Here is a 27,828-nt window from a genome sequence, read left to right as displayed (position 1 = left end):
ATTCGGCCGACTTCAGAAAACAAAGCGCTCCGAGTGCCATCCTGCCAGCGATTTTGATCCTAGCCAGTGGGAAGGCTTTTTCGGGGGAGATTAATCACTCGAAGAAGAGCCAATTTGTCGCCGGGCGACTAAATGTCCCCGAATCTTTGTGTCTCTGCCCTCAATCGCCCTTGTGATCACGGTGTACATCTGTGGTGTTTATATCCCCTTTAAAAGGAAAATTCTCCTCTAAACCAAGTTGACAAAGATACAGAAAGCCTTGGCCACTGGAACTGCTGCAAGAACCCTGCACAACTATACAGCTCCAGCTGTGTATGAACTACAACTCCCAGCACCACTAACCAACTACTGAGAGGGGTGTGACAGTGATAAGTAACAACATTCTTAGCTCTTAGTAGTTGAACACAATAACCAACAGCTAAACAGACCTAGGATGTGATCCAGAGAGGGAACCCCGGTGGAGACAAGGAGCTGCCCATTGTGAACGGACGGCCGTGTCCCCGGGAGAGCAGGGAACTTCCCTCGGACCTTCCTCTTAAAGCTGGTCCCCGTCCCTACAGCATCATCTCCAGCACTCACGCCGCGGTGACAGGGCGCCGCCATCTTGCTTCACCCTTGCGCGAAATAATGTATTCTGGGCCACGTGACGATGACAAGTGGCTTATCGCCGATGAGGTAGCTAACCCTTCAGCCAATCAGCGGAGACTTTATTATGGGGCGGAGGAAGCTGCGGGTTTAGGGCTTCCGGCATTAAAACAGTACAAGTGGTTTGGAAGGTGAGTGAAATAAGGAAGGGGGATGTTCGCTGTCACCTAAATATAACACTTTGTGCTACACTAGTAATATTGTATTGTTACTGTAACTGAAGGCTATAACATCATTGTTATTCGTCTGCCCAATGTAGGGATTTGTCTGTATCTCTCCCCTCAACCTTATCTGCTGATTAAAGGGCAAGTAAAGCCACTCATGCAATGTTTATCGAAATATCATCCAAAACCAGGTTTCCATAGGCTTTCATTACATTGTTTACTTGTTAATTGTAATTAAAAGGACCGGTGTCTGTCTGTCCTTTTCACTGCTCTGTTCTGACTCTTGAAACAATAAAGGAGAAACCATCTGATTAATGGCCTTTTGCTGAAGCATTTCAGGCTGACCTTTGCTGCATCGGGTATGGGCTAAGAATCAAACTAGGCTCTGGCATTTCAGGTACACTGAGGCCCAAGCAGCCAGTTACGCAATATGTTGGCGCTATATAAATACATGTTAATAATAATAACTTACAGCTGCCCCTCTACCATTTGCCAGAACCCAGAGCACCTTTGCCACCTTGTTTCATGAGTTAGAAGCAGCAGTGCAGGAAGGAAGCCTATTGCTACACCAGTGATCCCCCCATTTTTGAATTCCAGACTTGGAGGCAAGTAAGGATGCACTGAATCCAGGATTCGGTTCGGGATTCGGCCTTTTTCAGCAGGATTCGGATTCGGCATATGCAAATTAAGGGTGGGGAGGAAAATTGCGTGACTTTTTTTGTCAGAAAACAGGGAAGTAAAAAATATTTTCCCCTTCCCACCCCTCAGTTCAGTATTCGGCCGAATCTTTCGGGGGCTCTGCCGAATCCAAAGAAGTGGATTTGGTGCATCCCTAGAGGCAAGTTTTGGTTGTATAAAAACCAGCTGCACTCTTTTTGGGATGGCACAGCAGCAGAATGTAAAGGGTAGACAACATTCCTAAATGGAAATGCTTACTATATACAGGTATGGGATCTGCATTTGCTGTGAACAAAAAAAACGACTGGTGAGACTTAGCCTTGAATGTTCTATTCATATTAGGGATGCACCATTTTTGGGGCAGGGGGGTATTTCAGTGAAAAGGTATAGTAGCACTAGTGTCACGTTCCTGTTAAAACCTGGAGTGTATCACTATCCCTATAAGGACTTAAAGGAATTGTTCAGTGTAAAAATCAAAACTGGGTAAATAGACAGGCTGTGCAAAATAAAAAATGTTTCTAATATAGTTAGTTAGCCAAAAATGTAATGTATAAAGGCTGGAGTGATTTGATGTATAACATGTCAGTCAGAATCCAACTTCCTGCTTTTCAGCTCTCTTGGTTTACACTGGCTGGTTACCCTGGCTACCAGGCAGTAACCAATCAGAGACTTGAGGGGGGGCCACATGGGTCATATTTGTTGCTTTTGAATCTGAGCTGAATGCTGAGGATCAATTACAAACTCACTGAACAGAAATGTCCCATGTGGCCCCCCTTCAAGTCACTGACTAACTCAGAGTTATAGAGCTGAAAAGCAGGAAGTTGGATTCTGGCTGTTTTATTAGACATCTGTTCACTCCAGCCTTTATACATTACATTTTTGGCGAACTAACTATATGAGAAACATTTTTTATCTTGCACAGCCTATCTATTTACCCAGTTTTTATTTTCACACTGAACTATTCCTTTAAGGCTACAAAAAATTTTTTTAAAACACATTGACTTCAATGCGTTTCGCATATTTTTCACAGTTTCAAATTTTTTTTTTTAGCAGTTTCACAAATTTTTCGGCGAAAAGGGGCAGATTTGCTCATTACTTTTTATTGTTTATAGCAGCTGGTCAGCTCCATGTGGGTTGGACCAAGCGCTGGCAAAACGGTGCTTCTAGCAGCTGGTCAACTCCACAGCATGGGTTAGAATGACCGCTGGCAATTTCTTTTAGAAATAAAGTAATTCTGGCATTTTTGGTTTTAAATGTTTTTATTTCTCTGTGAAATTGGCAATTTGAGATATATATCTATCATCCCTCAAGTGTTTTCTAAGACATTTAAACTGCACTACATTTGGATTCGGGAGGGGGTGATACTGGGGAGTAGTTGTGAGGAGAAGCTCTTGTAATTTTGGGGGCATTTACATAGGGTCGAATATCGAGGGTTAATTAACCCTCGATATTCGACTGCCGAATGTAAATCCTTTGAATATCGAAGTAGAAGGATTTAGCACAAATAGTTCTATTGAACGGAAAATCATTTGATCGAACGATTAAATCCTTCGAATCGTGCGATTCGAAGGCTTTTAATCCATCGATCGAACGATTTTTCTTCGACCTAAAAAACATTAGGCTAACATGGCACTTCGGTAGGTTTTAGGTGGCGAAGTAGGGGGTCGAAGTTTTTTTTTTTTAAAGAGACAGTACTTCGACTATCGAATTGTCAAATAGTTGAACGATTTTTAGTTCGAATCATGGATTCGAAGGTCGAAGTTGCCAATTCGATGGTCGAGGTAGCTAAAAAAAAATCATTCGAAATTCGACGTTTTTTTTATTCTATTCCTTCACTCGAGCTAAGTAAATGGGCCCCTAAGTGTTGGGGTGAGGATTTTTTTACATTCAGTATAGTTGTAGAAATGAACCAGGTCTCTTGAACAAAAAGAGTAGACTCACCACATGACATGGGGGGGGGGGTACAGGTGCCCATGCCCCAGACCTTCAGCCTAAGAAGAAACACTATCCTGGCATACATGAGCTGGCACAAACTTGACCAAAATCAATCAGTGCTGTTCATTATTTTATGAAAAGGGTCTAACTTCCTTTAATATGGTGTAAATCAAGTCTGACGCATTTCATGCCTACATTAGTCATAGACTAATAGCAAACCAATTTCTCACCGATTTTAAATGGATTTTTTCCAATCAGAAAGCCGCTAACAAGTAGCCAATAACAGGTGACAAACTCAGTTATTGGAAGGAACTTCTGGAAAAAGGCTTTATTATAGCAGACTGCTGATAGAACACCTAACATGTTTCAGGATTCTACCAGCAGTCTGCTATAATAAAGCCTTTTTCCAGAAGTGCCGTCCAATAACTGAGTTTCTCATGATGATACAGTGGGGACACTGAGGACTGAGCAACTGGCCAAGGGCGTAATTGGTGAGCTGGAGCAGTCTCTTATGGATTGTGTTTTATTGCCAATAACAGGTAACCGATACCTGTTGACCTGTTAGCAGCTTTCTAATTGGCTACTTGTTGCAGCTTTCTGCAATCGGAATCTGTGAGAAGCACCAGGCTTGATTTACACCATGTTAACAGAAGTTAAGACCCTTTTAATAAAATAATCAACAGCAATGATTGCCTATGGTCCAGTTTGTGCCAGCTCACGTATGCAAGGATGATACATTGGGTGTAGTACTGCATTACTACTCGGCAAAATCTGTGTATCGCTGTTCAGCGCTGGCCCGTCCCCATCAAGACTCGCCACACTTAATTCTTTGAAAAGCGTCTTTTATTCAGCTTGCATAAGTGATAACAGGCAGTGGGTAAGTGGTGCGAACTAACGCGTTTCGTGCCCTCTCTTATTGGCACTTCATCAGAGTACTGCATTACTACTGCCTATGTAAAGCCTGGTTATTGTGTTTTACAGGTTGGCTCTTGTGCATTATAGATTCAAAATAAAACATCTCTGTGAATATTGGAGGTTTTTTTTTTTTTTTTAAGGCAATCTACACTTGAGGGTGCCAAAAGTTAGAAGCACCGGCCCAGGGTTTCACTTGGGGGTGCCTATCAGCAGAAAACTGCAACTGAAAACGAGCACCACAGAGCCACCGGCTTCCTTCTTCTTCTTACTTCTCATGGCAGTGCAGGTGCAGTAGAGCGAAAAGCTGGCTTTTTCATTAAAGTTTGACTTTTCATTCTACTGTGCATGCACACCCGCGAAAAGACCAAAGAAGCAGGAAGAGGATCAATCCATGGTGCTCGCTGGAAGAACCCCGGCCCAGTACAGTTTTCTGCTGATAGGAGCACCTACCCGAGGTATCGGTTAAGTAAAAATAATCACTTTGGGGCCCCTAACTTGGCACCTCCAAGCAAGGCCGGATTTGTGGAGAGGCCACCAAGGCCCGGGCCTAGGGTGGCAGGATTTTAGGGGGTGACATGCTTCCCAACCACACCCACATTAGTTCAGAAACACTGGGGATGCACAGGAGATTTTTTAAATTTCCTGTTCAGCAATCCCCATTGCTCCCGTTCCGTTGACGTAGAAGTGGGAATGGGGGCAATGAACATCAGTGGGCCTAGGGGCGCCGACTATGTAAATCCGGCCCAGCCCGCAAATGTAAATTGCCTTTTTTTTTTCTTGCCTTAACTAAAAAAACCTTACCCTACGTAGACGCCCCCCCCCCCCCCCGGGGAAATGCCCCTAACTTTTTACTTACCCCTCGGTGCAGATTCAAGGATCGCAGTTCACAACAGCCATCTTCTGGGTCTTCGGTAATCTGAGATGGAGACCGGCTAGGCGGCGCATGCGCAGTTGGAGCAATTTCCTGGTTTGCGACAACTGGAAATTGCTGAAGCGCCGGAAGAAGACACAAAGACACGGAAGATTGGGGTTTTTTTTTAGTTAAGGGTTGAATAGTCTACATTGCAGTAACTCCCAACTAAGGATGAAGAAATTCAGAATTCTGTAATAATTAATACATCAGGGTTGAATAGTCTAAAGATCTACATTGCAGTATCTCGCAACTGAGGATGAAGAAATTCAGAATTCGGTATTAATTAATACATCAGCAGATGGATTTTTTTCCCAAAGACTTCAGATGTGGTCAGAATTTAGTCCGTTTTTTATTAAAAAAATTTTAAAAAAAAATACAATCTGATCGGGAGTGTTCATGATCTTCAGATTGGCATCTTCCACCTTGTTCCTCTAAAACCCGTCTTTCCACATCTTTCCTGGAATGTGGTGGCCGTCTCTTTTGCTAGTTAACACATTGTTAGCCCAGGAAGGCCTGTCATGCTAATCATGTACAGACTAGTGTCGATATACTGGTTAATGTTTCATGGTCAGCAAATCAGATTAACCAGCAAGTCACCTGATGAAAAAAGACCTCACTGTCATGTGATTTTCTTGGCTTCCTGTTGTGGGCATGCTGTGTGCTGAAACAAGATATTTGGATCTTGGGAGGCTTGTAAGTACTGAACAGCGTGAGTTTGGAATTATGACTGCAAAGAAGATGACTTCATTTTCCTTTAAAGTTACCAGGATAAGAGCTGAGATCTGGTGCAACATCTAATCCCGAAAGCAAAGAATGAACCATTTGAATTTCTCTTTCCCTCTTCTGTGGGGGGTTCTTGAAAATTGTAATTCACCGAAGAAGGAAATGGTTTTATATTTTAAGTAGTAGTCTAATCCGCTAGAAACATTATCTTAAATACATGGACCATATTAACCTTTAATGTACATTTGTTGTAGATCATGGAAAGAGAAGATGTTGGCTGCATTTTAGAATTGGTCTCCTCTTTAATTTGAGGTTGAAGAATTCATTTAGGATCTCTGGGAAAAAATATAGATTGCATCCATCGAAGACATTTGTAATAGATCTTTAATAGTATTTCCTCTTTTAATGTTTTATTTTAAAACTTTGGGCAAGAGGCTTGGCCGGTGGCACAAAGGACATTTTGCCCTCTGAGATGGTCTAATGGAGAAATGCAGACCGCAACATGCCCACAACAGCTAACTGCATCCCGTTTTAAGGGGGGGTACTTATTAAAACTTGTATTTTTCTCATTTTTATTTAAAAATTTTTATAAAAATTTTTATAAAAATTTTTTTGGAAAATGAATCGGTTAATAGTGCTGCACTGAAATCCATTTCTCAAAAGAGCAAACAGATTTTTTTATATTCAATTTTGAAATGTGACATGGGGCTAGACATATTGTCAATTTCCAAGCTGCCCCAAGTCATGTGACTTGTGCTCTGATAAACTTCAATCACTCTTTACTGCTGTACTGCAAATTGGAGTGAGATCACCCCCCTCCCGTTTCCCCCCCCCAGCAGCCAAACAAAAGAACAATGGGAAGGTAACCAGATAACAGCTCCCTAACACAAGATAACAGCTGCCTGGTAGATCTAAGAACAACACTCAATAGTAAAAACCCATGTCTCACTGAGACACATTCAGTTACATTGAGAAGGAAAAACAGCAGCCTGCCAGAAAGCATTTCTCTCCTAAAGTGCAGGCACAAGTCACATGACCAGGGGCAGCTGGGAAATTGACAATATGTCTAGCCCCATGTCAGATTTCAAACTTGAATATAAAAAAATCTGTTTGCTCGTTTGAGAAATGGATTTCAGTGCAGAATTCTGCTGGAGTAGCACTATTAACTGATGCGTTTTGGAAAAAAACATGTTTTCCGATGACAGGATCCCTTTAAAAAAAATAATTTCAACCAAACTCCTAACCATGAATGCCCTTAATTTACAAGAAAAATCCTATAAAAAAAAAAGCACGTGCGGGAAAAGTAACTACAAAATCATGCGACAATTCAAATGTGCAACTTTTTTTAATTTGTTTCTCGAAAACCACAACTTTTTCATATTGTCGCACAAAAACCTGCATCAAAATGCCCAAAGTCCTCGGAGATAACGAAAGCAAGAAACATCTTCCAATTGGAAACGGGACATCTTCCATTACCTTCTACATGACTTTGACAGGTTTCAGATGGAGTATTTTTGGATACGCATTTGCCGCAGTTTTGTCGCATAACAAATTCCAAAAAAGGAGCCCTTTTTTCCCCGCTACTTTTTAGATTTTTTTTTGTGACCCAAAACCCAACCAGAAAAATTCGACCTAATAAATGTGCCGCTAAATCATGACAAATAGTTTGCATATAGCAGGCAATAAGCAGATATTTCCCGACTCTTTGATTTGGAATGGTTGGAAAAGTTTTTAGGGCATTTTGAGCACTGCAGCTCTCCACTATAGCAACAAAACATCTCATGTGCAGCAGGTCTTAAGGTTATTGATTATGTATGTAAATTTCCATTCTGCACATTGTAAAATAGGAATTTTAAAATGGGTAAGAAGTAACGTAGCTTTTTCCTTAGTGTGGAATGATTTCTTTTGTTTTGCAATCCCAAATTAAATGGAATTTTGGTGAAAATTTTTTCGGGCTTGACGCATAAGGGGTTATATATCAAAGGTCGAATTTTAGAGTAATGTGAATTTTTTTTAACTCTAATAAATTCGATGAAAGATGAATGGAATGTTATTTATGAAAAAACTCAAAGTCTAAAATTTGATCTTATAATTCCGACCCAAAAACTCGAATCAAATTGGAATTGCTTTTTCCTCCGAAAAACTCTACTTCTGCGCGTCAATTTTTTTCACCCATTGGAGTCTATTGGGTGTCGTTTTCAAAGTGAAATTTGGCAAAAATTTGGCTCATCACTACTAACTTCTTCAAATAGTTTGAGGGACTTCTGCCATTGACTTCTACATGAACTCGGCAGGTTTGAGGTAGAGAATAATCAAATTAGAATTGTTTCCAGGGTCGATGTGTGATTAAATCTCACCAGTTTGTGGTTTTAAATTTAAATGTTTTAACCGAAAAAATAAATTGAAAATTTTTATTTACTATTCGAACCATCGTAAATCTGCCCCTAAATCTAAGGGAATCCTCTAGATTTACTTATGTGTTAAACATTAGTAGTTATTTGTATTGCCATTAGTTGGGAGAGTCAAATAAGTAAATATGGAGCCCTCAAAGTATTCCAAAACAAATAATTATAAAATTATTTTTTTTAGGCCTAACATGTTTTGCTCCTGATGGGGTTCTTACTCATAGGCTAACAACACTCAGTCAGGAGATTTGTTGCCCGTGATTATTTATGCACGACTGCGGATGACAAATATGAAAATGCCTCTCCATTGGAAATAACTAAAATCGCCAAAATAAAACCTACATATTACAGCACTGTGCAATATGTTAGCACTCTAAAAATACCTGTTAATAATATTAATAATATTGCAAAGTCGCCTGAAGTTTCCTCTCGAGGCATTATGGAAGAAAAAAGCAATCCGTTGGTTTTACTGATGGTGATTTGAGTTCTTTTCAGACGCATCTTTTGGAGATTTGTTGCCTGCAGTCGTGCATTTTTACTTCTGGTGATTACTCTCCACGGCAGCCAGTGGTGTAACTAGCGTGTCCCGGTCCCCCCTGCAAAAAAAAAAAATCTTTATAAAGGGGCCAGCCCACTTCCCATCCCGCCTCTGCCCCGCCCACTCACTGCTGACTTGAGTCCCCCTTCTTTGCCACAGGTAATAGAGCAGCTGGGAAGTAGGGGGTTTTCTTATTAGATAACCGAGGGTCGGGCGGGTTCGGGCCGACTCCTGCACAAAATGTTCGTCAGGTCCAGGTTGAGCTCTTCTCCTGCTCTCCTCGCCCTCGACCTAGCAGTTCTAGCTTCCGGAGCTTCCTTTTGTGACGTCACTGCAGGCCAGGTGTCTATAAATAGAGGCTGGGCCGGTTGCAGTTTGGGAGGGGGCGGGTTAGGGTCAAGATATTCTCGACCCGCACATCACTAGACTGCGGGGTCTGCTTCCTCGATAGTTACGCCACTGGTGTCAGCCACTGCCCTTAAGCAACTGTGCCCAATCAGAACGTGTGACATAAACATAACAACCAATCACAGTTAGTAAAATATGTAAAAGATTTGTAATATAAAGATAATCAAAAACCGATAGCACACCTAATTGAAGAAAAATACATTTATTACAAAAAAGGAAAAATAAAAATTACAAAATATTTGATGAGCCCAACGCGTTTTCAACCTTAAGGGTCTTCCTCAGGGCCACAAATAATTAAAAAGAAAACCAAAAAGGCATTGTTTTTTTTATTATTTGTGCCCCTGTGGAAGTCCCCCTGGCTCACCAAATATCATTTTATAATTTTTATTATTTTCCTTTTTTTGTAATAAATGTATTTTTTTTTAATTGGGTGTGCTATCCGTTTTTGATTATATTTAGTATTTATTTATTGTGAGGGTGTGCGCCTTCTCTTCCAATTCTATATTTGTAATATAAAGAAACTGACTAGAGGATTTCAAAAAACATAAATTTAAAAAAATACAAATGTAAAACAAGGCCAGTACTTTCCTTGAGGTATTTTCTTTTTGGACCCCATTCGATATGAGTGCCGTAGTCAGTGCTCATACTGGATGTAATAAAGTCCTAATTGGCCCTATTATTTAAATAGGAATAGGGCGATTATATTTAGTTATACAGAAATTAAAAACAGAAATATAAGAAAATTTTAAAAACTATAAATTGCCAAAACTCTCCAAAAACTATACAAAAAAAGAATTCCTCTTTTGTGTTGGGAAAAATAAAAGTGATTAAAGTGAAATGTAATGAGAGGCAGCATATTGATTTAGCAAGAGATCTTATCACTTCTTCTCTTTACAAGATTAGCGGCTGAAGCAGAATAATCAACATATTTGGCCGTCATCTGCTGAGCAGCAATGAAAGATCACAAGGTTTTTTTCCGTAGCGGAGATGCTGGCCTTTTTTTTGTTGCAGTCTCCCACCTGGGAAGGCCATGATGTTTCTCATCTGGAACGTGGGGGTTTGCTGTAATCTGCTTAGCTGCACTGCATTTAAAATCTTCATTCCATGTTTGTGCAATTTATAATTTTAATGAGACTTTGCCTCTTGCGGGCTTTGAAAATTTATTAAGACCTCTTTTGTTCCAAGTTGATGGCTTCCTCGTATTTAAGAAGTGATGAATTTTATTCATAAGCTTTTTAAAAGGGATTAAAGATGATTGAATATCATTTCCCTCAACATTTCCTGGAGATTTATTTTGTGCTTTTTCCATGTTTCCATATTCTTCTGTATCTTAAGTTGGCCATTCACAGGCTTAGTAAAGCTGCTGACTTGGTCCATCAAGACTGATGGACCGAGACTCCATTGTGACTGGCTTGCCAGATATCATAGGTTTGAAAATCTCATTGGAAAAGGAGCACTTTGGCGTGTTAATGGAGTCGTTGATGGCTCTCCCTAGGCTCTGCCCCAGAGTCAGCAATCAGATCAGTTCCATTTTGCTCAGCATGTAGGTGGCCAAATTGGACCTAGATCAACTGGTTTGATGGCCTTGCCAAACAAAGTGTTTTACTGCAGTATATATTACTAGCAACATTTATCTATTATGAAATGTTACTTAAAGGAGAAGGAAAGTTTCGTACACTTGGGGGTGCCAAATGTTAGGCACCCCCAAGTGATTGTATTGGCTTACCGGAGCATCGATACGTGGTGCTCACTGTATAACCCCGGGTCAGTGTAGTTTTCTGCTGATAGGAGAACCAGCCCGGGGTTATACTAGTGAGCACCATGGAGCGATCCTCTATCCTCTTTCCTTCACATGCACAGTAGAAAAAGCCGAACTTTAACTAAAAAGTCGGCTGTTTCATTCAATTGCGCATTCGTTTGCCCCAGGAAATTTGAAGAAAGAAGATGCCGGAAGAGGATCGCTCCCTGGTGCTCACTGGTATAACCCCAGGCCGGTGCAGTTTTCTGCTGATAGGGGCACCGGCCCGGGGTTTCAGATAAATAAATACAATCACTTGGGGTTGCCTAACATTTGGCACGTGTACAAAGCCTTTCATTCTCCTTTAATAAGTTGCATGACGAGCAATTCTATTAAAACAACGGCATGAACTTTGGGGGGGGGGGGAACTACCCAAGCACAGGGCAATTTTTGAGACATCTAATCAAATTATATTTGGGTTAAACAGCTGGACATATTAATATCCAAATTGTATCCAAAATCAACTTGTTCAGCTTGTGGGCTAAACTAGATTTTTGAAGAGGAAACTAGAAGAAACTCTATCCTCTTGACCCTCTGTAGCCATGTGGTGTTCCATATAAACCTCTAGAAGGTGGAAGCGGACCTTTTATAAACAGGTCTGTAAACTGTATTTCATTTTAAAAATGTTTCTTTTAATAGAAATACTGGAGTTCTGTATGAGAATGGTTAGTGGTTCTTTGGATCTGCAGAAGATGAAAGCCAGGCTTCCAATCATTCTCTTGACCTGTTTCAACGTTTGTCCCTGTGATTGAAGAGAATAAGGCCAAAGGGTTTGAGAAAGGGTATTCTACAATAATTGTGTGTTATGTAGTTGCAAAGACAACCTTTTCATTTGCACCTTCTTGGTATTTTGGTATAATCCTATTTTTAGCTATAAATCACACCCCGTCCCCATCATCCCAAAGTAAGGTCAGCTTTAGCCGTAATAGATTCTTGGACAAATATGAACGATACTTTATATTTTAACTTTCCCAAAGCAGAGAAGGGGTTCATGAAGACAATTTAGGAAGCCTACTTTCGCTAAACATGTGCCGAGCCCTAACCCAATATCCCACAATGTTGTCGAATGGTTACTATCAATTTTATTATGTTTGGTGTTGTAATCCGAGATTAGTGCACACAATACGCTTTCTCCCCCCTTTCATATCGTTTGTCCTCGGTGGTGCATTGTTGAAGGAACTAATGCATGTGTGAGTGCAATTCTCTGAGGAGTTGACAATGAGACATGTAATAGGGGATTTATAAAGCCTAGAACTGGCAAACTAATTTATGTGAATCTATTTTATTTCTGCTAGAAAGGGCAAGCTCTGCTCCGTCTGCATTGCATATTGTGTAGTCCTGGCAGTCTATAGAAAACCAGGCGAGTGCATATGGGTATTCCCTCGATATCATTCACTTGCTGTGTAATCTTATTATGCAGAGTTCTAATCTTCACCAAGAATTAATGCCTCTGGGTTACAATATAGTCATATCAAGGTTTTAGAGGTCTTGTTTTGTGATCCTTAGCTTATTCTTCTAAGTAGGGTTGGGATTTGAAGGGTATTCCCCAGACAAGTCGACGAGATAGACAGCAAAGCCTGCTGCCTTTTTTGGAAGAGAAGAACCAACATGAGGTCCCTGGTAGGATTAAACTTGATTTGTAGCTGTAGGATTTCTTAACAGATGTATTATTGGGCAGGGAATATGGGGCCACCAGCACAGCGGCATTGGAACACGATTGGCATTCTCTGGATGTCGGCCGGCTGCTAGAACAGCAGCTGCACGTGGATGTGACTTTTCAGGTGGAGCGCCTTCCAGTCATTTGGAAAGGATGGGATGAAAAGGAACCTTGGTGATAATTTTGATGTGTGCGAGATTTTCATACCAGAGTAATGGGATTATCGGCAACACCTTCAGTGCAGAAAAAGCCACCTGGTGCTTTAACTGGCAGCAACGGAGAGCTAATCCGTTCCCATCTCTTGGATGTCATTCATGAGGCTCCGAGCCATTTCTGTCCTGCGTGCTGTGATTAATTTTATGAACAATCAAAAGAAAAATGTGGTGGAGGAAGCACAGAACTGTATTCATAAGAAAACTGGTCACCGTGTGGCCCCAAGGCAAGCAATGATCACAATGACTTTGTATTCTGTACGGAGTATACTATGTGGGCTTTTTGCACTTGGAGGGGAACAGACATTCTGGTGATGGGCAGGTTACAACCCTGCAGATATTGAATTACAATTCCCAGCATGCTCCTGACTGTTCATAAAGTAGTTTATGGAAGGAAGTACATTTACTTTTTTTTTTTTACCTTTTATCGTCTAAAGTGATATATTGTCTAATTTCTCACATTTTTTGTCAGGTGTCGGCTTAATTTCTTAAATTAACATTTAGATATATTAAAAAAATGTTCATAGTCGTTCTTAAAGAAATGTCAATTTCGGTGTTCGTAACCATGGTCAGTGCCTTAAAGTGGCCATACATGGGCCGATAAAAGCTGCTGACAGACAAAGTAGGCAGCTTATTGGCCAGTATATGGGGCCCCACCAACTGGCTTCCCACAATCAATATCTGGCTGAAAATTAGGCAGCTGACGATTGGAAAGGCTCAAAATTACTGTCGGAACAAGGACTGTGCCGGCCTTTCCAATTGCATTCCTGGCCTTGTGATCCAACCATTGGGCCCTAGGCCAAAATGAGCAGATCTACGCATGTATGGCCTGCTTAAGTGAATGAAGGCCACGTATCATCAACTCCTAAAAATGCTGCTTCGAATCCTAGGCTAGGTAGCCATACTCGGATTATAGCTGCCTCTTCTAAAGGTGGCCATAGACTTAGAGATCCGCTCGTTTGGCGATTTCACCAAACAAGCGGATCTCTCCCCGATATGCCCACATTGAAGTGGGCGATATCGGGCTGATCAGATGATGGGCTCTAGGGCCCAACGATCAGATCATAATGCATCAGATACAGGCGGTCTGATCGTGGGACCACAAATGCACAGATGCGGCCGCGATCCAACAGGATTTTTTAACCTGCCCGATCGAGATCTTCGGAGAAGCCCGTCGCATGGCCCCACACATGGGCCAATAAGCTGCCGACTCGGGGCCTTCAGTCTGCAGCTTATCTGCCTGTGTATGGGCCCTATCTGACGTCTGATTCTGTAGATATCTGTCCAAAAAATTAGTCCAAGTTAAAAACCTGTCCAGCCTCTATTGGACAGGTTTTCAAATACCGTTGGGGCAAGGACTGCATCGCCTAGCTGATGTCGTCCTTTTCTGATGGCCTACACAGAAGATATATGCTTGATGTTGGTTCCAAGATGGCCATATTGGGTAAATTTATGCTTGTTTGATGGCCAAGCCAAATGAGTGGATCCTAAGATGTAAGGTCCCTTTATTAGGTGCTTGATAATGGGTTGCTTTTCCTAATACTGCTTATTGCTTCATTAAAATCCGGGAGGACTAATACGCGTTTTCAGTGGTGGAATTACAGATATTTGGGTGTAAATTTTGGGGAAACAAGACACTGGGATCTGGATATTTTTTTTAAAGCTGTCTGTATCCCCTTAGCCACTGTTGCCTGCATCTTGTGTAGAATATTATTTTCATAAACCTAGTAGGCCTTGAATCTCCTATAGTGACATTTTGTTTAAAGGAAAACTATACCACCAAAATGAACACTTAAGCAACAGTTTATATCATATGAAGTGACATATTAATGAATCTTACCAAACTAGTCTATATATTTAAAGTAAATATTGCCCTTTTACAATAATCTGAAAACGCCTTTAGATAATACTCTTTAGCTTCACAGCCTGGCACAGCATATAATAAAAGATATAAACTCTGTGGTTAATTGGTGTAAAACTGAATAATTCTGGGGGTATATAATATAGTGAATAAAGTACCCCCTTTTGTAAAATATAAGGATATTATAAGTTACCGAGGAGTTTCATGACCATATAAAAACACGAGGCCGAAGGCCGAGTGTTTTTATACAGGTCAAGGAACTCCGAGGTAACTTCTAATATACTCATATTTTACAATTGGGGGTACTTTATTTATTATAATACACAAATTTCAGTGAGTCATGAAATGACATCAGAACTCACTGTTTGTAACTGATGACATCAGAACTCACCGTTTATAATGATATAATTTACAGGATATTCATGGCTTTTGTGTATTATAGACGTATACGTTCTCCACTCTTTCCATGTAGGAGTCTCATATTTTGGCCACCCGTAGTCAGATTTATCAGACACCTCCATAACAGATATGTTTAAAGGAGAACTAAAGCCTTAGTAAAGAAGTAGTTAGAAATGTTGTACATGATGTTTTGTGCTTCTGTACCAGCCCAAGGCAACCACAGCCCTTTAGCAGTAAAGATCTGTGTCTCCAAAGATGCCCCAGTAGCTCCCCATCTTCTTTTCTGCTGATTCACTGCACATGCTCTGTGCTGCTGTCACTTACTGAGCTTAGGGAGCCACTCACAATATACAGTACACATAGAATAGAAATGTCACAATATAAGGCTGATTAGTAATTAATACACATAATTACTACATGGCAGCACAGAAACCAGTGCAATTAGCATCAGAATTTAATAATCAGCAAACCTGTAGCATCAGCTTATATTACAGGCAGGGAAGCTCATTTTCTGCTGGATAATTAGTGACGACCCCTAAGCTTAGCTTCTCAACAGCCAATCAGAGCCCACTGAGCATGTGAGTGTCACAGACACTTTCCAAGATGGTGACCCCCTGTGACAAGTTTGAAGTCCTGGATCATTGCTGCTATTGACAAGCTCAAACTTTAGCCTCGTGCAGTATATAAAATATGGCATTTTAAGCCATATTAATTTTTAGGGTTTAGTTCTTCTTTAAGGTCACCTTCGCAGTGGCAGTCGACATAGTCTATATACAGTACAGCTAGAGCTCTAATGGTCAAGCTTAATTGAAGGGTTAGAGAAAAATATGCTTCGAGCTAAATCCATAATGTCTGTGCACTCATTCCATTTTGGTTTTGGTTTTGTTTCCTACAGGTCGGTTTTAAGCTCAGGTTAGTATGATCAGAAGGATTGTGGGAAAAACCCTGGGCTTCTTAGGATACACCATCCAATATGGCTGCATAGCGCACTGCACTTTCGAGTACATTGGAGAAATTGTTATTGTGAGTACCTGCTTTCCCCATGTTCTTTTTAGGGATGCACCGAATCCACTATTTTGGATTCCTTTGTGAAAGAATTCTGAACTGAATCCGAATTAGCATATGCAAATCAGGGGCAGCAAAAGAAACCATAGGGGGAACATTTTTTCGACTTCCTTGTTTTGTGACGAAAAGTCACCTGATTTTCCTTCCCGCCCCTAATTTGCATAGGATTTGGTTCGGCCAGGCACAAGGTTTCAGCACGAATCTGAAAAAAGCCGAATCCGGATGAAAAAGGCCAAATCCCGAACTGAATCCTGGATTCGGTGCATCCCTAGTTCTTTCAGAAAAAAATTCATAACTAGAAGTCTAGCCAAATTATTCCTCTTTTTTTTCCCCCCTCTGCAGTGTTCTGGGCCCTCAATGGAACCAACCATACGGAATTACGATGTTCTGCTCTGCGACAATTTAAGCCGACACGTCTTTTCAATCCATAAGTAGGTTTTCTCACTATGACGGTATAGACATCAGCGTCTGGCTAAAGATAACTTTTATTTGCATCTTATTAATGCTGTCTGGGCCCATTGTCTTTGCTCAGCTTGCCTCTTTTGTACACGTGTATTCTAGAAAAGCTGTCAGTCACAGGCTGTCAATGTACCGAGGCCATGAGCCCGTCAGTCATATGGAGCTGCCGGATTTTCATTATTTGCACCTCTTTGGTTTTGCTAATTTCTCCAGCAGATACATTTCATCTCCTGTCATGTTATATTTATATATGAGACTGCCTACTCCATACTATAAACTAGGGATGCACCGAATCCACTTTTTTGGATTCGGCCGAACCTTTGCAAAAGATTCGGCCGAACCGAATCCGAACCCTAATTTGCATATGCAAATTAGGAATGGGAATGGGGAAACATTTTTTACTTCCTTGTTTTTTGACAAAAAGTCACGTGATTTCCCTCCCCGCCCCTAATTTACATATGCAAATTCGGATTTGGATTCGGTCGGGCAGAAGGATTCCGAATCCGATCCCGCTGAAAAAGGCAGAATCCTGGCCGAATCCCGAACCGAATCCTGGATTCGGTGCATCCCTACTATACACCTCAGACTAACCTCAAACTATGTGGACATAAATATTCGTTTTTCAGTCCCTGTAACGTTCCCTAGTCTCCTGGAGTATTATCGGTCTGTGTTTTTGCATTTTACAATAGGACAGACAGGGGCAAATTTAAGGGGTGGTTCACCTTAAAAAAAGTTAAAATATAGTATGTTATAGAATGGCTAATTTTAAGCAACTTTTCAATTTTTTTTTTATAGTTTTTGAGTTATTGTCTGAATTCTGATTCTTTCCAGCTTTCAAATAGGGTTCACTGACCCCATTTAAAGGCTACACGTTTATTATTATTGCTACTTTTTATTACTCATCTGTCTATTCAGTCTCTCTCCTATTCATATTCCAGTCTCTTATTCAAATCAGTGCATGGTTGCTAGGGAAATTTAAACCCTAGCAACCCGAGTGCTGACATTTCAAAAAGGGGAGCTGCTGAATAAGAAGCTAAATAACTCAAAAACGACAAAGAATTGAAAATGAAACCCAACCCTTGTACTAAAAGTTAATTTAAAGGGGAATAACCCGTCTAATAGTATCTTGGTTCTGGGGCTGTCATTACGGGCCCCCTGCCCTATTCATAACTGATCGTCCATGATCTGAGTGGATTACGCCCCTTGACGGGCTCATTTGGCGATGTCGCTACCTTCAGGTGGGCGATATCGGGCTGATCCGATCGTGGGCCCTATGGTCCAATGATCGGATCATAACGAAGGGTAATGGACAGTCAGATCGCGGGACTGCATCAACGAACGGATGCGGCCGATCCAACGGGATTAAAGGAGCCCTTAAAGAACTAAACACTAAAAATCATATGTCTAAAAATGCCATATTTTATATACTGAACTTATTGCACGAGGCTAAAGTTTGAGCTTGTCAATAGCAGCAATGATCCAGGACTTCAAACTTGTCACAGGGGGTCACCATCTTGGAAAGTGTCTGTGACACTCACATGCTCAGTGGGCTCTGATTGGCTGTTGAGAAGCTAAGCTTAGGGCTCGTCACTAATTATCCAGCAGAAAATGAGCTTCCCTGGCTGTAATATAAGCTGATGCTACAGGTTTGCTGATTATTAAATTCTGATGCTAATTGCACTGGTTTCTGTGCTGCCATGTAGTAATTATGTGTATTAATGACTAATCAGCCTTATATTGTGACATTTCTATTCTATGTGTACTGTATATTGTGAGTGGCTCCCTAAGCTCAGTAAGTGACAGCAGCACAGAGCATGTGCAGTGAATCAGCAGAAAAGAAGATGGGGAGCTACTGGGGCATCTTTGGAGACACAGATCTTTACTGCTAAAGGGCTGTGGTTGCCTTGGGCTGGTACAGAAGCCTGAAACATAATGTACAAAATTTCTAGTTACTTCTTTAGTTCTCCTTTAATATCTTTAAGGGCACAATGATCTGAAATCTGAAGGTTTGCTCTGTTCCTTTTTCTCCCAACCTCATCTGTAGCAGGCAGCTGGTACATTCCGTCCCTGGCTGACAGTAGAGTCCCAGTAGAGCTGACATAGCTACCAGTGCTTTTATAGAAATCTTTTCTTTTTGCTACTTCACTGGTGCATGACTTGTGCTTGCTCAACTTTTGGCATTAAATCAGAATGCCAGGTGTGGCTATCTGGCCCACGATTTTCCTTCTCCCCCCCTACCACATCCTAAACTAGAATTGATCAACTGCAAGATTAAAGCATTCTTTATCCCGAGTGTTCTATAATGGAATATTTATTCCTTGTGCGAGTCTTACCCTTTATCTGTGCGTAGGGGTGATATCATCATTGCCAAAAGCCCAGACAAGCCGAGCGTTAACATCTGCAAGAGAATCATTGGACTGGAAGGCGACAAAGTTTGCACGAGCAGCCCCTCGGCTCCCCTCAAAAGACACACTTACGTAAGTATTGTTTATCTGCACCCGACGGCTGTATGGATATCATGTATTTATCCTTGTGTACATTCTTAATCTATGGAGGTTATTCATTAAAGCTGAATGCCAAAAACTCGAAAAATTACGTTATTTTTTTTACTATAAAATCCAAATTTTTAGTTAAAAAAAAAATATATAATTTTTCGTGAGTTATACCCCGAGGATGGAAAAAGTCAGAATCTGAAAATTCTAGGGATGCACCGAATCCAGGATTCGGTTGGGGATTCGGCCTTTTTCAGCAGGATTCGGATTCGGCCGAATCCTTCTATCCAGCTGAACTGAATCCTAATTTGCATATGCAAATTAGGGGAGGAGAGGGAAATCGCATGACTTATTGTCACAAAACAAGGTACAGAAAAGGTACAGGGAATGTTTTCCCCTTCCCACCCCTAATTTGCATATGCAAATTCGGATTCGGTTCGGTATTCGGCCGAATCCTTCGAGAAGGATTCGGGGATTCGGCCGAATCCAAAATAAAATCAAATTTTTCGTGAGTTATACCCCGAGGATGGAAAAAGTCAGAATCCAAAAATTCTAGGGATGCACCGAATCCAGGATTCGGTTCGGGATTCGGGCAGGATTCGGCCGAATCCTTCTATGTGGTTGAACCGAATCCTAATTTGCATATGCAAATTAGGGGAGGAGAGGGAAATCGCATGACTTTTTGTCACAAAACAAGGTACAGAGTACAAAATGTTTTCCCCTTCCCACCCCTAATTTGCATATGCAAATTTGGATTTGGTTCGTTATTCGGCCGAATCCTTCGTGAAGGATTCGGGGGTTCGGCCGAATCCAAAATAGTGGATTCGGTGCATCCCTAGACAATTCGGCATTTCAGACCTGCTGAGGTTGTATATAAGTCAATGGGAGAAGTCAGGGCTGCCGTTAGAAATCACGGGGCCCCGTACAACAAAATTTATGGGGCCCCGCCCACTCCACATCACAGTTAAAAGACCACACAGACATCAGTGCTAAAAAAAAGTAACACCCCACACACACACACAAGTTATAAAAAGCTATTGGGAACCAGGGCCCCCCCTATAAGTTAAAAAAACACACATTGGTGTTCAGTAGAATTGAACTGGTGGCTTCAGGACTTCAACTTTGCCTCCTTTTGTGACTTTGGGTATTTTCACCACTTCAGGACTTCAATTTCGGGTCTTTTCGCCGCTTCGGGACTTCAACTTCACCTCATTTTGTGACTTTGGGTCTTTTCGATGCTTCGGGACTTCAATTACCACTGTTTTTGTGACTTCAAGTCTTTTCAGGACTTCAATTTCGGCTGATTTCGTGACTTTGGGTCTTTTCGACGCTTCGGGACTTCAATTTCTCCTCATTTTGTGACTTTGGGTCTTTTCGACGCTTCGGGACTTCAATTTCTCCTCATTTTGTGACTTTGGGTCTTTTCGCCGCTTCGGGACTTCAATTTTTGACTGTTTTTGTGACTTTGGGTATTTTCGCCGCTTCGGGACTTCAATTTCGGCTGTTTTTGTGACTTCGGGTCTTTTCACCGCTTCTGAACTTTTGGCACTTCCACATTTTGGCTGTTCGGGACTTTGGAAGGAGGCGGCACGGCTTTAGCGCTGTCAAAGGGGGGCCTGGCTCTTTCAAAAAGTTCAGCACTGCCGTGCTCCCCTTCAGGCCTGGCCAAAAATCTGATATTTCAGACGGAAAATCTGAAAAAATTATATGATTTGAATTTTTGGGCAATTTTCACTCGTTTTTTCCCGAATTGGAATTTTTCGCGAAAATATATTGATAAATAAGGGGGAAAAAGCCTGTGTGGATTTCGTCTGAGTAGTTTTCAGAAAATAATAAGATAAATTCGGACTTTGATAAATGGGCCTCAACATGTCTCAAACTGTATTCTAACAAGTATTCTGATTTTAGGAATGTAGGGGGTGGGGGCACAGGTTTGCCCTACTGGGAACAAACAAAATTGCAGCTCTTGCTTTTTTTGGCAAAAATATAGGGTTGTCCTCAGGGTTTCATTCTACTTTAAGTTTGAAAAGAAGGGGAGTGATTGAAAGTTACCTTTTTCTATAAGAAGCAATATTTTCCCTTTAAACAATCACATTATCATTCGTATTAAGTCGATAAGCTCAGTGACAGACCATAGAAAGGTATATCAAACTTTTTCCCGTTGACTCTCTCTTTGAGGACAAATTGACTAACTAAAGCTCTCCTCCGTCACATGACTTAATAAATTACATGCTGTGAAACCAATCAAATCGGCACAAATCATTACGGCTTCATATCGGTCATCTGATACTCTTACCGCTTTCATCATATTTCATTTTAATCAAGGACGGCAACACCTGTGGTTTATTCACAAAAGCAGCTTTGGAGAAAGGAACCCCCCGCGGGCGGCTGAGCAATGACATTCGTGTCTGGTTCCAAAGAAGGAAGCGCTTTAATAGACCTCAGTTGGGATAGCTGAGAAGGAAAGATTTACTTATTATCTGCCTCTCGGATTAAGTTCTCCCTCCCTCTCCCAAATAGAGAACTGGTTCCTGCAACAGGCTCAGCCCGGGAACCTTTGATTTACTGCAGGTGCTTGGCAACAGCCAATGTACAAAACGTCCAACTGGAAGAAGGTTTAATATGGGCCCACACTTGTACATGCACCACTCCAGATGCATGAGCATTTACGTCTTCTTCTTCTTCTTTATTTTCTTCTCTTTGAAAACATTTCTTTGGAAATTGGGAATTTTTACACCGAAATGTAAAAGGATTACTTTTTACAAATAATACCATTTTTTGAGCTCCCTGGAGATCTTCTGATCCATCTCTGTGTAAAGGTCCCCCATAGACGCAAAGATTTTTCTTTGATGAACGACCGATTTTAGTGCAATCCGTCAAATTATAGTGAGGTTAGCGGGAATCAAACGATCGTGCATCTAGCGATTTTTCGTCCGACATCGATCAAAAAATTGTTCGCCAGGTTAGAAAATTTTCATCGGCCACGATGAAATCAGTCTATTGTCCGATTGTTTGCAGGGACAAGCAGGCAGCTAACCTCGTACATTTAAACGATTGTTTCAAGACAAGCTTGGTCTAACGATAACGAAAAGATCTTTTAAGAATCTTTACATCTATGGCCAGTTTTAGATTTAAGCAGTGGGTGTGACCTAACGGTACTTCCCCCGAGGTACTGCAGGATGTGGTAGCCAATCATAGCTTTGCCTTGGCACGGAGGAAATATATAATCGTTGGCAAAAGTTTTGGCAGAGAAGTTTGAATACCGTAGCGCTGTTATTCTCAAGAGATGTATTGAAGAACTTAAAGGGATACTGTCATGGGAAAAAACATTTTTTTCAAAATGAATCGGTTAATAGTGCTGCTCCAGCAGAATTTTGTGCTGAAATCCATTTCTCAAAAGAGCAAACAGATATTTTTATATTCAATTTTGAAATCGGACATGGGGCTAGACATTTTGTCAATTTCCCAGCTGCCCCAAGTCATGTGACTTGTGCTCTGATAAACTTCAATCACTCTTTACTGCTGTACTGCAAGTTGGAGTGATATCACCCCCCTCCCTTTTCCCCCCCAGCAGCCAAACAAAAGAACAATGGGAAGGTAACCAGATAGCAGCTCCCTAACACAAGATAACAGCTGCCTGGTAGATCTAAGAACAACACTCAATAGTAAAAACCCATGTCCCACTGAGACACATTCAGTTACATTGAAAAGGAAAAACAGCAGCCTGCCAGAAAGCATTTCTCTCCTAAAGTGCAGGCACAAGTCACATGACCAGGGGCAGCTGGGAAATTGACAAAATGTCTAGCCCCATGTCAGATTTCAAAATTGAATATAAAAAAATCTGTTTGCTCTTTTGAGAAATGGATTTCAGTGCAGAATTCTGCTGGAGCAGCACTATTAACTGATGTGTTTTGAAAAAAACATGTTTTCCGATGACAGTATCCCTATAAGGCAACAGGCACTGGCTTGGATTAGCTCTCAAGAAGAACAAACTATGGGAGTAAGAGATGCACATACAGTATGGCCGCCTTTCTATTGTTTAGGTCATTCATGCAAAGAGCACATGGATGTTATCTATACGCCCTTACCTGATGATGCACCATGACGGACGGTGCATCAGCAGATGAAATTTAAAGCCTGAAACTGGGAAGCCACTGGACTATTCCAACCGCTAGAAGCCTCACTGGCAATGTAAAGTTATTTTCCCATAATAACTATCTGTATGATGACGAGGATGATGAGGTTGACACTCTCTTCCTACTCCCCCTGTATATTGATGCACTCAACCTTCTGCCTTTGTTTGGGTGCAGTTTGTGCCACAGTGCTGGTGTTGCAAGCAAGGCATTTATATGATTTGTGTACTTGGTGTGCCCGATCGCCTCTTTAGATATATTTAATATTACTGGGATGCCATTTAGTGGGACTGTCTTTTTCCCATTTTTAATTTTGCATATCTGCACATCCTCCCCCCGATGGAGAACATTACTACAATATGTGTTGCGGATCCCGCCTGCACATACACTGAACTGCGATCTTAATTAGAACTTTGACAAGCCCACTCCGATGCAGTGATGAGATTATGTGTAATTGGTGTCACTCTCAATTACCGTCGAGTTCATCAGGAGCCGACTAACAGGTCTAGCCTTGGTTGTGGCCTCAGGATGTTGATCAGTGGTTGCCCCCTTCCTGCTGTTACTGCGACAAGAGGTCAGACTTTCAGTCAACATCACAACGACCTATTTTGAAGTCTATTAAATTAATGACCAAGCCATGGACTGTAACCTCGTGGTTTCTTCCCTTTTTTTAGTGTGTTTAGAATGTGGTGAATCTGTGTTTTTGTGAGAGTCATCGTAACAGGGACACATGAAATGTGCTACGTGTGTCAAAAAGGAGGAAAGGGTGGTTACTATTGCAACGTATTTGTGGGCCATTATTGGTTCTTTCTGCAGAGTCTTTAAGGTGCCCATACACGGGCCAATAAAAGCTGCCGACAGACCGAGTCGGCAGCTTATTGGCCCGTGTATGGGGCCCTCCGACGAGACTAAAAATCCCATCGGATCGCGGCCACATCTGTTCGTTGATGCGGTCCCGAGATCCGACCGCCCGTTAGCCATCGTTAGGATCCGATCATTGGGCCCTAGGGCCCACGATCGTATCAGCCCGATATTGCCCACCTCAAGGTGGGCATATCGGGGAGAGATCCGCTTGTTTGGCGACATTGCCAAACAAGCGGATCTCTCCGTGTATGGCCACCTTTAGTATACTCAGGGATGCCCATTTATTAACACTTATTTTAGTGTTTTAGTGGTTTGAGGTTTTTGAAACTACAAAAAAACCTAAATTTCTCTAAAGAAATATATGGACGGTAGCCAAATCTTCAAAAAAAAATATCCTTATAACCATAAGCATTTTAGGTGCTGCCACCCTTTATCATAGGTGGAAGGTGCTGCCATCCTTAATCATAGGTGGTACCTACAGTATAATTGAGGTTGGCAGCACCCGAAACGCGTAAGGTTACAGGGCTCTGATGTTTTTAAGCTTTGCAAATAAAGGTATTTTTATTGGAAGCTTGGCTGCTGTCCATATTTATTTTTTGTATACATACAAAAACTTGAGAATGCTTCAGGAACTTGCAGCCCCTTCCGATCTGGTAAAATGAGGGCTTGAGCTGCTCTTGAGATATGCTTTAAGTGATTTTAGTTCTCTACCACCTCAATGGTATTGTTACAATTCTGCTGTGTATATTTAAAAAATACATGGTTTTTATATTCAGATGAATGACACCTGCCCATTAAGTAGTAATTTAATACAAATAGAACCAAGAGGCTAATGTAATGGGATTTATTGTGGACAATGCTTTGCTCTTGAGGACTTCTGGGAGACCATGACCTTCCCTCTGGGCACCACTAACCTATGCCATTTACCATGTCTAACATCTGATCATAGTAAAGGTTCCCATAGACACAAAGATCTTTCGTTGGTGAAGGACCGATTTCAGTGCAATCTTCAATCCGTCAAATTATCGTGAGGTTAGTGGGAATCGAACGATCGTACATTTTAAGATTTTTCGTCCGACAACTGTCAGAAAATTGATCGTCCAGGTTAAAAACATTTTATCGGTCCCAGTGCAATCTATTTATGTTTGCAGGGCCAAGCACCCAGCTACCCTCAGTTTTCCTGGCAATATCGCTTGAAATGGTCTTTTTAGTTGATGAAGAAATCGTACATTTAAACGATCGTTTTGAGACAACCGTGGTCTCACGATAACGAAAAGATCTTTTAAAAATCTTTAGATCTATGGGCAGCTTTACAATTGCCACTAAATATCTGTTTACTCTGTGACCTGAAGAGGCCTTCTCCAACACTGGTGCAGATTTCTGGTTGCCAAAAAAGGATACTTGAGTGGAAATTTGGGTAATTAAACTTTAATAATATCCGTTTTAAACCAAACATTTAGAATAAGCCAAACTATATCTCTGTCTCCCAGTGTCTTATCTACACAATTACTATATAGCTCAATATTAGGCATGCATTTTTGGTTAAATACCAAAAGCCAATTCTTAAGGTGACCATAGATGTAGAGATCCGCTCGTTTGGCGACATCTGATCTTTCCCCGATATTGAACTTGCGGCGAGATATTGATCAGGGAAGCCCGTTGGAAGGCCCCACACACGGGCCAATAAGCTGCCGACTTGGTCTGTCTGCAGCTTTTATCGGCCCCTGTATGAGGGCCACATTATTGGAATTAGTATCTGATCTTTAGAGGACAGGATTAGTGGTCTCTTTTCCGTCTTGGCTTCAGTTCTTTGGATGAGACACTGCTAGATAGGCAGCTGGGCACCCTTCTGTTCTGGCTGCTATTAATTTGCATAAACCATATACAATGAGTGGAGCTCATTTTACTACTCCCGAATGAAAAAAAAATCCTAACCTTCAAAGATCAATTGACCAGAGGAGATGATTGGGCTTGTAGGTGGCCTAACCTTTTGGATCTACACCATCTATAAAACATTGCCTATTTTTGTTATGATATTGCATGTTGGGACTAATATTGCCCTGATGTCTTGAATTTTTTATCCTCTACAGGTCCCGAAAGGTCATGTTTGGTTAGAAGGTGATAATCTAGAAAATTCCACTGATTCAAGAAGCTACGGGCCAGTCCCCTATGCACTGATCAGGGGTCGTATTTGTCTACGGGTAAAGAGGGTTAATTACATATTCTTTCAATAGTCCATCATTACAGTGTGAATTTGTGGGCTATAGATGAGGCAATGCATCCACCGCTCTTTTAATATTTTTTTTTTGTTTGTTTTCTTTAGATATGGCCTCTCGAGTCTTTTGGGCCACTGAAGAAAAGTCCAAATTGGCGGATACAAGATAATTGACTATAATTATTATTATTTAGAGTTCATTTAAAATCATAAAATGTTAATTTCTCTTTTTTTTTTTTTTTAGATTATTTACAATAAATATTTTAATTTTTTTTTCCTGTGGTCATTTTATTTTATCATTTTAATCTGAGTTTGTTCCACTAACTGAAGTTTAATGTCCAGGCCGTTAAAGCCTTCATCCAAGGTGGCGTGAGATTGTGGTAACGTGTGCAAGATCGGGGTGTTGATCTCATGGCTCTATTGCTGCACCCATACCAATTGTAGCACAACATTTTTCAGATGCTTCAGAGAAACTGGTTGTGGTTCAAACCAGCTGGAATTAGAGATGCACTGAATCCACTTTTTTGGATTGGGCCGAACCCCCGAATCTTTTGTGAAAGATTTGGCTGAATACCGAACCGAATCCTAATTTGCATATGCAAATTAGGGGTTGGAAGGGTAAAACATTTTTTACTTTCTTGTTTTGTGACAAAAAGTCATGCGATTTCCCTCCCCGCCCCTAATTTGCATATGCAAATTGGGATTCGGCCGAATCTTGCTGAAAAAAGCCGATTCCCGAACCGAATCCTGGATTCTGTGCATTCCTAGCTGGAACATAAGGCTTCATATATGGAACCAGTGCATTGGCAGATGAAGAGGTGCCACAGCTTCATTTTCTGTGGTTCCAGTGATTTGTGCTCTTTGCCCTTAAGGTGGCCATACACGGGCAGATTTAATCTAACAATTCAGGTCCTTTAGACTGATTCTGATGCTTATCTGCCCATGTATGGAGCCCTCAGACAGGTCTCCTGATCGATATCTGACCAAAAACAGTCCAGATCTCAATTGGGTAGGCTTTTGTCGGATCAAGGAATGCATCAGCTCATTGATGTGGTCCTCGCTCTGACTATTCATATCCCCTTCATTGTAATGCGATTGTTTGGCCACTACGCCACCCATGGTGGCCCTGTCGGGAGAAAGATTCACTAGTTTGGCAACCTCGTCAAACGAGCGAATCTTACAGCGTTTGGCCACCTTTACTCTTTGCCCTTACTACACTGTTAAAGCTGCCAATATTGGTCCTTTAAACTGATTTGGCAGCTTATCTGCCCGTGTGGGCTTCCGACGGGTCCCCCTGATTGATATTGGCCAAAAATCGGCCAGATATCGATTGGCAGGTTTGATTTTTC

General features: G+C 41.3%; 2 protein-coding genes across 3 annotated transcripts in view; one reads left to right on the top strand and one right to left on the bottom strand.

Annotated features, from left to right (window-relative positions):
• elp4.S (elongator acetyltransferase complex subunit 4 S homeolog) overlaps window positions 1-653 on the bottom strand; it is a 190,457-nt gene extending 189,804 nt beyond the window's left edge. Inside the window, exon 1 of one of the 2 annotated variants that reach the window (XM_041591386.1) lies at window positions 429-653. In XM_041591386.1, the coding sequence (XP_041447320.1) occupies window positions 429-603 (175 nt within the window). In that variant the 5' untranslated portion in view covers window positions 604-653. 2 annotated transcript variants of the gene reach the window in all.
• immp1l.S (inner mitochondrial membrane peptidase subunit 1 S homeolog) lies at window positions 645-26,754 on the top strand. Its single transcript, XM_018260142.2, has 6 exons — window positions 645-776; window positions 16,147-16,274; window positions 16,659-16,747; window positions 19,126-19,252; window positions 26,355-26,465; window positions 26,588-26,754. The coding sequence occupies exons 2-6, from the start codon at window positions 16,170-16,172 to the stop codon at window positions 26,651-26,653; spliced, it is 498 nt and encodes a 165-aa protein (XP_018115631.1). The 5' UTR covers window positions 645-776; window positions 16,147-16,169; the 3' UTR covers window positions 26,654-26,754.
• The last annotated feature ends 1,074 nt before the right edge of the window (window positions 26,755-27,828 follow it).

This window comes from Xenopus laevis, chromosome 4S (genome assembly GCF_017654675.1).
Source record: "Xenopus laevis strain J_2021 chromosome 4S, Xenopus_laevis_v10.1, whole genome shotgun sequence".
In the NCBI taxonomy this organism is placed as follows: Eukaryota; Metazoa; Chordata; class Amphibia; order Anura; family Pipidae; genus Xenopus; species Xenopus laevis.
This window is presented reverse-complemented; position numbering and strand designations above follow the sequence as displayed.